This window comes from Leucopleurus acutus (genome assembly GCF_964270905.1).
Source record: "Leucopleurus acutus genome assembly, chromosome: 20".
Classification (NCBI taxonomy): domain Eukaryota; kingdom Metazoa; phylum Chordata; class Mammalia; order Artiodactyla; family Delphinidae; genus Leucopleurus; species Leucopleurus acutus.
This window is the reverse complement of record NC_139162.1, coordinates 29,335,374-29,350,358: the sequence shown is the minus strand read 5'-3', so window position 1 is coordinate 29,350,358 and position 14,985 is coordinate 29,335,374. Positions and strand designations below refer to the sequence as shown.

The window sequence follows — 14,985 nt, the reverse complement described above, 5'->3', positions numbered from 1 at the left end:
CCAAAAATAAATAAATAAATAAATTTCTTTAAAAAAAAAAAAAGCAAAAGGAAATCAGGTCCGCCTGACCCTAAAGCAGAGAACTCAGCCTAAACTGTCTCTCATTGTGGGGTGCCTGGCTCTGAAGGAAAAACCTTCACCCCCAAGGAGGCTGAGCTATTAACCCCAAGAGGAAGAGCCGGACAACCTGAAAGGGTGGGGCTGTGCTCAGAGGGTGGGGCCAGGGCCTGGGCGTGTTCAGAGCCGGAGGGGGCGGGGCGAGACCGGAGGGCGGGTAGGTAACTTTGGCGCCTGCGCAAAGACCCCGGACTCCTAAGCTGATCCCCATCAAGCCTTGGCGGCAGCGGCAGCTCTCGCGCACCGCTTGGGTCTCTTCGCTCCTGTGAGGCGCCGGGCTCGGCCATGAACCGGTGCGCTGAGGCGGCGGCGGTGGCGGCCTCGGGACCCGGCGCGGGCGTCGGCAACGCGGGGCAGCGGCCGCCCAGAGTGCCCCGCCAGACGTCCTTCTTCCCGCCGCCCGTGCGCAACCCTTTCGTGCAGCAGACACGGCTGGGCGCGGCGAGGCGCATCCAGGTGCGGGGCGAGGGTCTGACAGGGGACGCAGGTTCAGGTGAGGGGCGGCTGACAGGGGACGCAGGTTCAGGTGAGGGGCGGCTGACAGGGGACGCAGATCCAGGTGAGGGGCGGCTGACAGGGGACGCAGATCCAGGTGAGGGGCGGCTGACAGGGGACGCAGATCCAGGGGAGGGGCGGCTGACAGGGGACGCAGATCCAGGGGAGGGACGTCTGACAGGGGACGCAGATCCAGGGGAGGGACGTGGGTCTGAGAGAGGAGGCAGTCTGAGGGGAGCTTGGGCCCGTCAGGGGAGGTTGTTGTCAGAGGGGAGTGGCTGAGGAGGGCATGAGTCTGGGAAGCCAGGCTCTGAGGAAGACAGGGATGTAGATCTGAGGGGAGAGGGCTTTTGAAGGGGCCATGAGTCTGCAGGGGACAGAGATGCGGGACTGAAAACTGAGGGCCCTTGGAGGATGGTCTGGGGGCGTGTGTGAGAAAAGAAGACGCAAAGCACAGGTGGGCCTTGGAGGAAGGTCCTAAACAGGAGGAGGCCGAGCAGGCGGGCCGTTGGCAGAGGAAACGTTCCATGCTGAGAAGAGGCAACGACTGTGGGAGAACTTCGCCTGGACTGTGTGAAAGTCTAGTGGGAGGTCATCGTAGCCCAGGAGAGCGGGTTTGGGGACGTTTTCGCTTTGCCGCAGGGAAGGAGAGGAGTCAGTTTGGGATGGGACGAGTAAGGGAGAAGGCAGGGAACCCAGGTCTGGAGTGAGAACAAGAAGAAAGGCTGGGATGCTCCGGCTGAGCAGGGGCATCAAGGACGGGAAATCGCAGTCCAAGAAAAGGGATTCTGCGGGGCAGCTTAAGGTAGTCAAGAGTTTTGGGTCCTGAGTCCGTTTTCGCCCAAACACTTCTACATTCAAGGATGAGAAGCAGCTCAGACTTTGTTTCATTCTTAAAAACAGCTACATACAAAAAGGAAGTTTCCTGTCCTTTCCTTTTTCTTGTAAAACGCTGCTCTTTCTTGTAATACCCGCTCTTTGGACTTCCTGTTTGGTGAAGTTAGTGATCAGAGAACAAGACAGACTACGCAAGCTACGTTTGTCCGTTGTGTTCTGCGTGGAAAAAATGGTTTTAATATTTTCCTGTCCATCTCACTCATTTATTTACTTTGGGTTTGAAATAGTGTCATTTTTGCACGGCATACTTGTGTGCCCTGATACGATGGAAGCAGGTTAAGTGTATATATATAAATGAATATATTCAGGAAAAAAACGCATACGCACTTTTTGGCTAAGCAGCATGGGGTGGTGGTTAGAATAATGGTAGATGGGTGTCTGGTGGAAGAAAGGTGTGAGAGAGGAAGAGGAAGATAGTGAATGTAGTAATCCCTCTTTGTAAAGAAACTAAATGTTTAAAAATTTGATCTTCATGTCTTTAAATGGATAGATATTCCCTTTATATCTTAAAACTTCTGAAACAATAAATACATTGACTATCATTCAAGGTTCCTTTTGGTCTGATTGAGTCAAATCGGTCATACTTAAATGAAAGTCATGTCTGTCTATTTGGCTTCATGTTTTGGAGAGAGGCTCAAAGTGGCATATTTATAAGTATTTATATTGTACCTGGAGTAAATTATTAAGTTTTTGTTTTTTTTTTTAATAGCATGCCTGCAACCATTTTGAGAGCACTTTCAAATAACCCTGCAAGAGTTGTAGGATGATGGAAAGATCACTAGTCTTAGTCAGAAAACCTGCTCAGGCCCTGCCATTTATTAATTGTATAGCTTTGGCCAAGTCACTTAACCTCTCTGAACTTCACTTTCCTCATCTATTAAATTGGAATAATAATACATGGAAGAGGGATTAAAATTTAAGTGAGATAATGTGTGAAAGAATCCGGTATTGTTTGCTGATCTTAATATTGATAGTTATGCTCTTTGTTATCTACAATTGTATACTGCACTTAAAATTTACCACTTGGATTGGATAGAAATGAATATAGTCTCGATATTTTTTAAAAAATTAAAAATGCAGGCTTCCCTGGTGGCGCAGTGGTTGAGAGTCCGCCTGCCAATGCAGGTGACACGGGTTCGTGCCCCGGTCCGGGAAGATCCCACATGCCGCGGCGCGGCTGGGCCCGTGAGCCATGGCCGCTGAGCCTGCGCATCCGGAGCCTGTGCTCCGCAACGGGAGAGGCCACAACAGTGAGAGGCCCGCATACCGCAAAAAAAAAAAAAAAAAAAAAAAAAAAAAAAAAATTAAAAATGCATGTAGACCAGAGATTCCAAGGTAGTTTCAATGGCTTGAACAGTCTGGGTAAAAGGAAAATTTAAATAGACATGATTGAATAACAATGTTGTCTGTATTATCCAGTTTAAAAGATTGATATACTTGCATTTAAGTATGATTTGGTATGATTAAATCAGACTAAATTTAATCCTAAATGATGATCAACGTCTTGCTTAAGGACTGTTGTGACTTTTGTGTCTCATTATACGGCTTAGCTTTATTGCTCCCCTTCTCTTTTTTGACCGTTTAAGGGTCTGCTACACAATGGCATATAAAAAATTAGCCTAGCTTCTATTTCCTCAATAGAATATGGAATTAAAATGAGTGGTTGTAATTGTGGGGTCATTTACCATACCAAAAATATTTGTTGGATGCCTACTATGTGCCAGGCACACTGTTAATCCCCAGAGACATAGCAATGAACAAGAGAAATAAGGACCCTGCCTATTTAAAGCTTGTATTTCACTGAAAAAGTTAAACAAGCAAGTATACAAATATATAATTCCATGTTTTAGTAAGTGCTATGAAGTAAATCCAGAGAGGAAAATAATCCCAATAGAGTGTTGAAAGAAGGCCTTCCTACAGAGATGACATATTACCAAATGGCAATATAATGGGTAATCCTTTTAATTCGACAGTTACTCAGAATTGATTTTGTCATCTTAATAATGTTTAAAGATTAAAATTTTAAATCAACTTTATGTATATACTAGCAGCAAACAATTGCAAAATGAAATTAAATAATCTCATAATAGCAATAAAATGACCTGAAATATGTAGGAATATATTAACCAGAAGCATGTAAGACCACTACAATGAAAACAACAAAACACCATTGTGAGAAATTAATGAAGATTTACATAAAATGAAGAGATATACCATGTTTATAAGTTTGAAGAATCGACATTATTAAGATGATAATTCCTCCCAAATTGATCTATAGATTCATTGAAATCTCAACAAAAATCCCAACAGGCTTTTTGTTTGTGTGGAAACTGACTAATTCTGAAATTTATGTGGAAATGCAAAGGATCTATATTAGCCCAAAAAAATCTTGAAAAAGAAAAAGTTGGAGGACATACACTACCTTATGTCAAGAATTACTAGAAAGCTACAGCAATTAGGGTAGGGTAGTATCAACAGGACAGATGAATAGATCAATTGAACAGAATAGAGAGCCCACGTGAATGTTCAATTAATTTTTGACAAAGTGGCCAAGAGAATTTATCGGGGAATGTCAAGTCTTTTCAAAAATTGGTTCTGGGGAATTCCCTGGTGGTCCAGTGGTTAGGACTCGGCGCTTTCATTACTGGGGCCAGGGTTCAATCCCTGGTTGGGGAACTAAGATCCCGCAAGCGGCAGCACAGCCAAAAAGAAAAAGGAGGGGGGATGGAATTGGTTCTGGAACAAGTAGATAAATCTATGGATAAAAATGAAACTTGACGGGCTTCCCTGGTGGCGCAGTCGTTGGGGGTCCGCCTACCGATGCGGGGGACGCAGGTTCGTGCCCCGGTCTGGGAGGATCCCATGTGCCGTGGAGCTGCTGGGCCTGTGAGCCATGGCCGCTGAGCCTGCGCATCCGGAGCCTGTGCTCTGCAACGGGAGAGGCCACAACAGTGAGAGGCCCGCATACGGAAAAAAAAAAAAAAAAAGAAACTTGATCCCTTCTGCACACTACACAGAAAGTAATTTAAGGTGGATCATAGTCTTGAACATAAAAGCAAAACTCATATATCTTCTAGAAGAAGAAGAAAATATAAAATATCTTCATGATCTTGAGATAGGTAAAGATTTCTTAGAAAGGATTCAGAAGAGAACTAAACAGAAAATAAAAATTGATAAATTAGTCTTCATCAGAATTAAAATTCTTCTCATCAGAGGATACCATTAAAAAAATGAAAAGGCGGACTTCCCTGGTGCTCAGTGGTTAAGAATCTGCCTGCCAATGCAGGAGACACGGGTTTGAGCCCTGGTCCGGAAAGATCCCACATGCCGTGGAGCAACTAAGCCTGTGTGCCACAACTACTGAGCCTGCGCTCTAGAGCCCGTGAGCCACAACTACTGAGCCAGTGTGCCACAACTACTGAAGCCTGCGCATCTAGAGCCCATGCTCCGCAACAAAGAGAAGCCACCACAATGAGAAGCCCATGTACCACAATGAAGAGAAGCCCCGGCTCACCGCAACTAGAGAAAGCCCACACACAGCAACAAAGACCCAACACAGACAAAAATAAATAAATTAAATTTAAAAAAAAATAAAGAAAATGAAAAGGCACACCATGAAATGGGAGAAAATATTTTCAATACATGTATTGAAAAAGGGATTGTAAACAGAACATATAAAGAACTCCTACAAATTGATAAGAAAAGGACTAACTACCCAATAAAAATGGGCCAAAGACTCGAACAGACAGGTTAAAGGGATGACCAATAAGCACATGAAAAAATGTGCTCACTGTCATTGTTCATCAAGGAAATATGAATTAAAACCACAGTGAGATATCATTTTACACCCACTAGAATGGCTACAAAGACTGACAACACTGAATGTTGATGAGGGTGTGAAGCAACAGGAAATTTCATACTTTGTTGGTGGAGATATAAAATGATACAACTACTTTGGAAAACAGTTTGGCATATCCTGGCCCAACAATTTCACTCCCCTTGAAATGGAAATGTATGTCCGCATAGAGACTCAAACATTAATGTTTACTCATAAGAGCTAAAAACTTATAATAGGCTAAATGTCCCTGAACAGATTAATGGATAGATTAAATGTGATATATTCATACAATGGAATATTACTCTGCAATTAAAAAGACTATACTACTGATACATATGACAACATGGTTGAATCTCAAAAATATGAAGTGAAAGAAGCCAGACATAAAAGAGTACATACTGTGTGGTTTCATTTATATGAAAATATAGAACAGGCAAAAACTATAGTGAAAGAAAGACTGACTGTCAGTGGTTGCTATACACTGAGGATATATTGACTGCAAAGAGGCACAAGGGAGGCTTCCCTGGTGGCGCAGTGGTTGAGAGTCTGCCTGCCGATGCAGGGGACACGGGTTCATGCCCTGGTCTGGGAAGATCCCACATGCTGCGGAGCGGCTAGGCCCGTGAGCCATGGCCGCTAAGCCTGCACGTCCAGAGCCTGTGCTCCGCAACGTGAGAGGCCACAACAGTGAGAGGACCATGTACCGCAAAAAAAAAAAAAACAAAAAAAAAAACCAAAGAGACACAAGGGAACTTTTCTGGATGATGGAAATGATCTATATCTTGATTATAGTTGTGTCTGCATAGGGTTATGCATTTGAAAACCTCATACTTAAAATAGGTGCATTTTATTTTATGTAAATTATGCCTTAGTAAAATTGATTTTTATAAAAGACTACAAACACCAAAAGTCAGCAAGGATGTACAGTAACTGAAATTCTCATACACTACCAGTGACACTTTAAAATGATACAGCCACTTTGGAAAATTGTTTGGCCAGTTTCTTATAAAGTTAAACTACATCTATGACCCAGCAATTCCACTCCTAGGTATTTACCTAAGAGAAACGAAAGCAACTATTCCCAAAAAGGCTTGTAGAAGAATGTTTGTAGTGGCTGTATTCATAATAGCCCACAACTGGAAACAGCCCAAATGTTCATCAACAGGAGAATAGACAGATTGTCATATGGTCATATAGTAGAATAATACTCTGCAGTCAGAATGAATGACTTACTGACATCGAAATCAACATAGTTGAATTTCAAAAGCATTGTGTTAAGTGGAAGAAGTGAGACACACAAGAATGCATAATGTATGATTCCATTTATATGACACTCAAGAACGTGCAAAACTAATAATATATGATGATAAACATCCAGCATTCGTTGCCTAAGAGGATAAGTATTGACTGAAAGAGGTATGAGGCAACTTTCTGAGTGGCAGATGTGTTCTGTATCTTGATTGAGGTGATGTTTACAAGAGTACACATTTATCAGAACTCATTGATTATACATTTAAGATCTGTATATTTCCTTGTTTTTTTTTTTTTTTTTTTTTTGGTGGTACGCGGGCCTCTCACTGTTGCGGCCTCTCCCGTTGCGGAGCACAGGCTCCGGATGCACAGGCTCAGTGGCCATGGCTCACGGGCCCAGCCGCTCCACGGCATGTGGGATCTTCCCAGACCGGGGCACAAACCCACGTCCTCTGCATCGGCAGGCTGACTCTCAACCACTGCACCACCAGGGAAGCCCTGTATGTAATTTTTAATTCAGTCATACACATGTACACATATAATTTGATAGAGATCTGATAACTACAATATTTTTGGCATTTCTCATAAATTATTTGATGATGCTCAGATTCACATTACGGGCCAATAGAGACAAGAAGGGCAGCACTGTTTGAGTAGTGTAATTGGCTAAAAAAAAAGAAGACAATTTGTGATATATAAGGATAGTTTATTTCACTTGAAAGACATTATGGGATAGGATTAAGAGCAAGAGTTTTATAACCACATTGGTTTCAAATCCTGGTTCTGCCACTTACTGTGTGATCTTAAGCAGTTTAACTTAATTCCCTCTGTGCCACTCCTTTCTTGTATGTAAAACAGCTTAAGGTTGTAAGACTCAGATAAGTTACTACATGCCAAGTGCTTAGAGTGCCTGGTACATAGTAAGCACTCAGTATTATTTGCTGTTCTTATTTATGTAGTTTTTATTCTTATTCTTATTTAGTTTTTATTATTTCTTGTATTTCTTCCCCCATCTCCTTATTGTTAGTTATAAAGGACTGGCAGGTATATAAAATAATACATTTACTTCTTCACACTCTAATGCCTTTACTAATATTCATCCTACTTATAGCTCTCAAAAAACTATTTCCCCCTCTTACCTTGCCAGCTTCTGCTTGCTTCTTAAAGCAAGACGTTTCAGCTTCAACTCCTCCAGGAAGCTTTCCCTGACTACTAAGTCCAACAAACCTTTTCTTTGTTCCCCCAGCAGCCCTATTCACGTTCATTGATATACAGATCAGGCAGTACTTGGTTTTCTTCCCTGTTTCTTTTGCTGCTTTGTAGGCTTTGTGAGGTCAGATACAATGTCTTATTTTCTTTGTGCTTAGATCCTTGTCTGGTATAGGGTAATGCCCAATTCATCTTTGAATGAATGCATGAATAGCATAAGATTTTCCTCTTATGTATTTCTGTTTGATAACTACAGCATTAAAATAATGTCATCTGTTTTTTTAATCAACTTTGATTTCAGATTTTCTTTCTTGGAATTATCCTGCTTCCAATTCGTGCCCTGTTGCTTGCATTAATTTTATTACTGGCGTGGCTATTTGCTGCAATTTCAACAACATGCTGTCCTGAAAAGCTGACCCACCCAATAACTGGTTGGAAGAGGTAAGAAATAACTATGTCTAAATATTAGGAAAATCAAGATAAAGAAGAGTTTGTCAAAGTTTAGTCAGTGAACAACAATTATGACTCTGAATATAGGATATTTTGGAATATAGTTTTTACAGGCTATGTCACTAAAAATAAAAAATAAGAGGTATGGAAATTCTGTGAAGGGATAAGCTCTTTATCTTTAAATAAATAGAGATCTCAACTCTAAACTACAGGGCAAGGAGAGATCGGTCATTTCCCTGTGCCCTCTGGAAAAGTTCTTTGGTTTTCTGTGTCTCACTTCTCCTTACCGTGAAATTAAAGTTAGAGAAACTTCCCAGGAGTTAGTTGCTTAATAGCGCCTTGCTATATTATTATGTGAATTTTGAGAGAATTCTATAGGAAGCCCATTTTTTAAAGCTCCCACTGGATGTCTTATGGGAGACATTTTTCATGCAAAGCTATAACGCTTATTCACATACTGAGATGTCTGTCATGTGTTTGTACTTCCAGGGCTATTTTTTTGTTTCTCTACTCAACTGAGTTTATCAAGGGCAGAGACCTGGATTTTACTTGTCTTGTGTGTCCAGCACAATTCCTGGCACAATTTGATGAATTAACTAATCTTTAATGACAGGTTCTTTTTAAAGAGTAAACAATTCAATTTCTGGAATTGAAATTTCTTTGTTCCAGAGAAGTGAGATGGTAAATTTACTTCTTAAGATTCTTGATGATGTCTAAGGGCTATAATGATATAGGTAATAAGGCTTACTTTTAAAATTTTATTCCTAAAATAATTCTGAGGACAATTTCCACATGCCGGTTCTAAAAGTGTTTTGGGAGGTAGCAGCATCCTTGTTACACAAATATAGATTTCCAAGGTGACTCCTTTGAAGGACAGTACTGATTTGGATTTCTCAGTGGTGGATGCATGTTGAAGATTCATTCTTATTACTTTATAGTCACAGAATAAAGGAGCCACTTATTAGCCACATGGCCTTGGGAAAATTACTTCTCTGGGACTCAGTTTTCATGTCTATAAAATGGGGATAATAATAAATGCTATCTATTTCATAAAATTGGGCTAAGGATTAAAGAAATTAATATGCATAAATTACTTAGAACAGTGCCTGGCAGAAAGAGCTCCACTGAAGTGTTAGCTATTCTTCTTAGCTCACGTTTTAAAATGAAGTGCTCCAGCTTGTCTTGGTTTTTGCATTGTGCTTTAGAGTAAAACCCTGCTGTTAGCTGCAGTTGGCAAAGCTAATTATGTCCTTTTTTGTATTTATTTCCAAAGGACAATTACTCAGCCAGTCTTGAAGTTTCTAGGCCATGCCATGTTCTTTTCAATGGGATTTATAGTTACCGTGAAAGGAAAGATCGCAAGTCCTGTGGAAGCACCAATTTTTGTTGTTGCCCCTCATTCAACATTCTTTGATGGAATTGCCTGTGTTGTGGCTGGGTTACCTTCTATAGTATCTCGACATGAGAATGTGCAGGTGCCTCTGATTGGCAGTAAGTACTTTATAAGATAACAGAGATAAAATATTTTCATGTTCATGCTTTCAATTTAGAAAATCATGTATAGTTCATTGGTAGGCTTTTTAAAAACTTTAAAATAATAAAACACTTCAAACATATTTCCTTGCTTTTAATGAGGTACTATATCACAAGAATGAATTTATGAAAAAAGATTAAAGACTTCCGTATCTGTACCCTTATCATTCTTTTTAAGTCTAAACTCTGTCACTGCACCATCACCTCTTTCTGCTCCTAAATATAGCCAAAAAGAACAGTTTTTAAATACCAAACATGGTAGATTTTTTGGAGAGAGAATTTAATCTAAGAATCTGTGAAAGCACTGGTTACATGCTATTTCAGTGAATTTCTCTTTAGTGTATTAGACTGATAAATAAATGCACTAAGTCTTTTCTCCTAACTCTGTTTTCTTCATTATTGTCCAGATCTCCATGAGGGACAAATGTGTAACTCTTTGAAAATTATGATGTGGAAAAATTAATGCTTCCTGCCATAAAAAATAATGAAGCAAGTGAAATGTTTTTCCCACCAGATGCTTTGCTCTCTCCCCAGGGGATTAGTCTCCAAGTAACTGCTACCAGTTGTCCCAAGGTTATTGCCAAGCATCAAGTGGTGAGAAAGTGCGTGTGAAAACTGCCTGATGTTGCCTTGGTACTCTGGAGAAATAGTAGTAGTTCTTACAGCTTTGTCATTCATCTAAGAAAGACAGACTCTCTCTCTCTCTCTCTCTTTTTTCTTAAGGTAACCACCTTGCTTTGTGTAATATGACATTTTCCCCAAAAGTTGTTTAGCAATAGTCTTTTGGTAAATTGAGGTTTATTTTGCATGTGCTAGGAAGCTACCTACTTAAAAGACTATTGCGCTGAAAATTTTAGTAAGATAAATAATAATTGCCTCCTACCCACGTGTACTATGACTTCACATAATCGGTTTGCAGGATATTCCTGAAATAAAACAAGATAATCTTATAGTATATTCCAAACGTTTAATGTCAATTGAGGAAGAAGTCTTTTAGGGAGAAAACTGCATTTCCTTCTTTTCATATTCCTGCTGCTAACTTCTGTTAAATCAGTGAAATATTTTTAGGTCTAAATATCCACCTATCCTTTTGAAACTGGAAGCTAAGTTCTAATAAACTTTGAATTAGAGGGCTTTTTTAAGTTGTTCTCTTTGATTTGCTATCATTTTAATTTTCCATACAATTTGTTTTATGATTTATCTGGTATCATTGCTGTAGTAGCTTTAGCCCCAAAAATGACTTAGTTGTGACTTTTCATTTGTTTTAAAGGAATATTGCGGGCTCTGCAACCAGTGTTGGTGTCCCGTGTAGATCCAGATTCTCGAAAAAACACAATAAATGAAATAATAAGGCGGGCCACATCAGGAGGGGAATGGCCCCAGGTAAAACATAGTAGATGTTTATTTAAATATATTGAAAGTTTATTTATTGTACACTTGTATACATACTCATTTGGATCCACAGATCCAATACTGGGGGACACCTTCTGCTAGATGTCTAGAAGCAGAATAAATGAGTGAGGATTAAAAAGTCCTCTTCCCCATGAGATACTCTGTGGAATTAAATGTATCATTCTTTTTTATTCTCCAAACTCTTTGAACTGGTTTTTACTTTGTGTCATAAAAAGTAATTCTCTACCTCTGAATTTATTTACCCTTTTAAAGATGAGATACTGAAGCTCAGTTATACTCAACAATATGGTGGGTTTATTTTGAAAATGATTAAAATCTTAAGTTTATCTGAAGTGTATTTAGACAGCCTTTTTAGTTCAGGGGCATATCAGAATCACCTGTAGAACTTTTTCACATTTTACCATCCCACCACCTCCTTCCCCTGGAATGCTTTTTGAAGGTGTGGAAGGGGCAACATTTATTGCATAAATGGAGCCTCATGGGTGATTCTGATAAGTACCCCTCTATCTTTGCCCAGGTGAAAACAAGTGATCTCTAGCAGAACTCACGGTCCTGAGGTGGTCTGGCCACTCATGGTGATTTGTAGTTGTTAAAGTACCAAGAGGCATATGACCAACCAGGAGGTTTTAGAAACCAAGGCATGTAAGGAATGATTTAAAAAGTCACTGGGAAGAAATGACGTTTGGAATAAGGGTGTGATTTTGCTCTTGGCTCCAAGGAATGTATCTAGGACTTGTGGGTGAAAGTTAACGAGTAGGTAGATTTCAGTTCATTTTGCTCATCTCAAGTTTTCTGTCCAGAATTAGAATGGACTGATTTGGAATCTCTTTCTGGAATGTTCAGGCATTGGCTAAGCAACAACTTGGGTGGGATATTGTAAAAACAATTCAAGCATTAGAGATGCTATATGACTTTTAATGCCCCATCCAGTTCTTGAGATTTTATGATTTACTCTATATTAATTTATTGTTCATAGTATATAGAATATCCACTCCATGAATCATATTTGATATTGTATCCGATTGGGGTAAGAAACCTGGTTTTTTTTTAATTGGAGAATGGAACTGCACCTATTCACAATTTTTATTTTACAAATAACTTGTTATTGTGACAATTTAGCTTAATAATGTTTTCCTTCTCTAATTATTATAAAATACCCATTACTAACTGCTGTTAGTGCAGGGATTTTCTTTTTTGTTTTATGTGCCTAGCAATTTACTCATTGCTAAATTCTAAAAGCTTCAGAAAAATGAAGCTGCTATGCTGTTCAGTTAATGAGGAACTATACTGCATATCTTTTGTGTGGAAAACATAAAGAAGTATATTAAAAGCTAAAAACACCTCCTCAGAAAAGGACATTAAATTGTATTCCATATGTCAACGAATTGAAGTAAGCATAAAGCATATTGTAGGCATTTCCTCCTTTTTTCTCAGTACGTCCCAAAGCTATATGTTGTAAGAGGGAATATCATTTAATGGGAAAACTGAAACAAAGAAGTAGGAAATGATTTGGTTAAGGGTGTACAGCAGTAGAAGAAGGCATTTAATATTGCCTAAAATGTACACTTTGACCATGATTCAGGGTCTACATCTTCTTCGAAGTCTATTCAGATCATTAGCATCATCGTTAAGAAATATTTACTATGTGTCTTCTCTCTTCAAAGCTTTAATTCATTTTCTAGTTATCTTAATGGTCAGACTACACTTCTTTTAGAGCAAAAGCGAATAATCAGATTCTAGCTTTCACTAGAATCAGGTGTTAGCCTTTTATTTTATTTTTGCTTTATAAAAATTGGCAACTATTTGCAAAGTCTTAAGAAAGCAAGTGAAGAGCTAATCTATTAATTAGACTGAAATATTAAATCTATTCCTTTTCTCCCAAGATACTAGTTTTCCCAGAAGGTACTTGTACTAATCGTTCCTGTTTGATTACTTTTAAACCAGGTGAGATCAATTAAATTATGTATTGTGACAAAGTAGTATGGAAGATTTCTCAATGATCTGATAATAAATATACAAAATAACTTGTCAGTTTGCTTGGAGCATTTCTTATTTTCTGATAAAATGTTTTGAATGATGTGGATCCACAGAACTCACTCCTTTGCTTTCTCTTTTGGTATCATAACCCCTTCTTCCTTGGAATGTCCCGTGTGTGTGTGTGTGTGTGTGTGTGTTTGAGCAGAAGCCACTAGCAGATTTTTCTTTTCCTCCAAAGATAACCCTCACAGACACTTGGGGTCCTGTGTCATCAAGTTAGAAAACCTACTTCAATTATCATTAAAATACCTTCAGTTCCTTCTAAGGTTCACTCCTTTTTAAAATATTATGAAGGCTTCCCTGGTGGCGCAGTGGTTGAGAGTCCGCCTGCCGATGCAGGGGACACGGGTTCGTGCCCCGGTCTGGGAAGATCCCACATGCCGCGGAGCCTGCGGGTCCAGAGTCTGTGCTCCGCAACAGCAGAGGCCACAACAGTGAGAGGCCCGCGTACCGCAAAAAATATATATATATTATGAAGTTGTGAATTTTATAGTAATTTGTAATTTCATATGTCATTTCACAGTAATTATTAATACTTTAAAATGTTTTCGTATTGGCTGCTAGAATGCTCAGAGCCAAAGTTAGAACTCAATTCTAGCAAGTGTGATAGTTGAGGGTTCAAGCATTTGGTTTCAACTAGATTTTCTTCTCTTTATTTTCTCTTTGTCTTGGTTTCATCATTACTGTTTTTTTTTAATCCTGTTGAATAATAGGTATTTGGCAAATGAAAACAAATGGAGATATAAGTAATATTTTAAGTGACTTAGGCATAACATTTAATATTTTGCTTACATAATTCTGAATTCAAAATCTGTCATTTTGGCTAACACTAGGGATTTACCAACATTTAGCCAATAGTTTATATGTACTCTTAAAACATTTAACATATTTACATCATTTATTATTAATTTTTTAATTCACTGTAAAATTTGTGTTCATATAAAGAGCATGTTATAAAATTTCACTATATGGTTATAGGGGCCTTCATTCCAGGAGTTCCAGTACAACCAGTTCTCCTCAGATACCCAAACAAGCTGGTAAGCATCGTAGTTTACTATGGGAAGAATCTCAACATTCCAAACAGCACAAATTCTCTAGGACCCCTTTTGTTTGAATAAATAAAATAGATGAATAGATAAATGGTGGGAGCAGATGGGTAGACTCATTCTCCTTGCTATAATTTAGTTTTTAAAAATTTGCAAGATAGGCACATATTGGTTGATACCAATTTGACATATTGCTTTTGCTATTACTAAGCTATAGGAAGATATTTCCTTAGCTTCTACCCTGTAGTCACTGTGATGGTATGGTTAAGTCTCAGATTCAGGGTCTCTTAGACTGGACTTCAGAAAACTCTCATAAATTTGTAGTTTTCATTAAGCTTAGAAGGAGAAATCTCCTGATTCACTGGTCATTACTGGTGGAGAAGGATTGAAGTAGTAGGATAAATTTGCGAGAGGCTTGGTGTTTAATTACGGGCTCAGTACTTCGTAGCTGTGTGACACTTGGCAAGTAGCTTAAATAAGGAAATATCTGAAAAGAACCTAACATCCTATAGAAAGTCCATGTGGGCTCAGGAAATACTCTTCTGCTCCAGCGAGGAGCTTTGTCTTTTTCTGGGTATTGACTGCGTCACCATTTTCCTAAAAAAAGTGGTTTTTTGTCAGGGGGAGGGATGTTCTGTTTTGGAGAGGAGCTTTCTTTACTAGAGAATTTACATTAAAAGGCAGGATGTAATTATTAAT

At 39.2% G+C, this 14,985-nt stretch overlaps 1 protein-coding gene across 1 annotated transcript in view; it reads left to right on the top strand.

Moving 5' to 3' along the window:
- Positions 1-402: 402 nt before the first annotated feature.
- Positions 403-14,985, top strand: part of LPCAT2 (lysophosphatidylcholine acyltransferase 2) — a gene marked incomplete at its 5' end in the record, with an annotated part of 63,574 nt that continues 48,991 nt past the window's right edge. Inside the window, 6 exons of the mRNA XM_082863134.1 lie at positions 403-573; positions 8,109-8,248; positions 9,531-9,748; positions 11,061-11,173; positions 13,087-13,147; positions 14,219-14,277. Of these exons, the coding sequence (XP_082719260.1) occupies positions 403-573; positions 8,109-8,248; positions 9,531-9,748; positions 11,061-11,173; positions 13,087-13,147; positions 14,219-14,277 (762 nt within the window). The remainder of the gene's footprint in view (positions 574-8,108; positions 8,249-9,530; positions 9,749-11,060; positions 11,174-13,086; positions 13,148-14,218; positions 14,278-14,985) is intronic.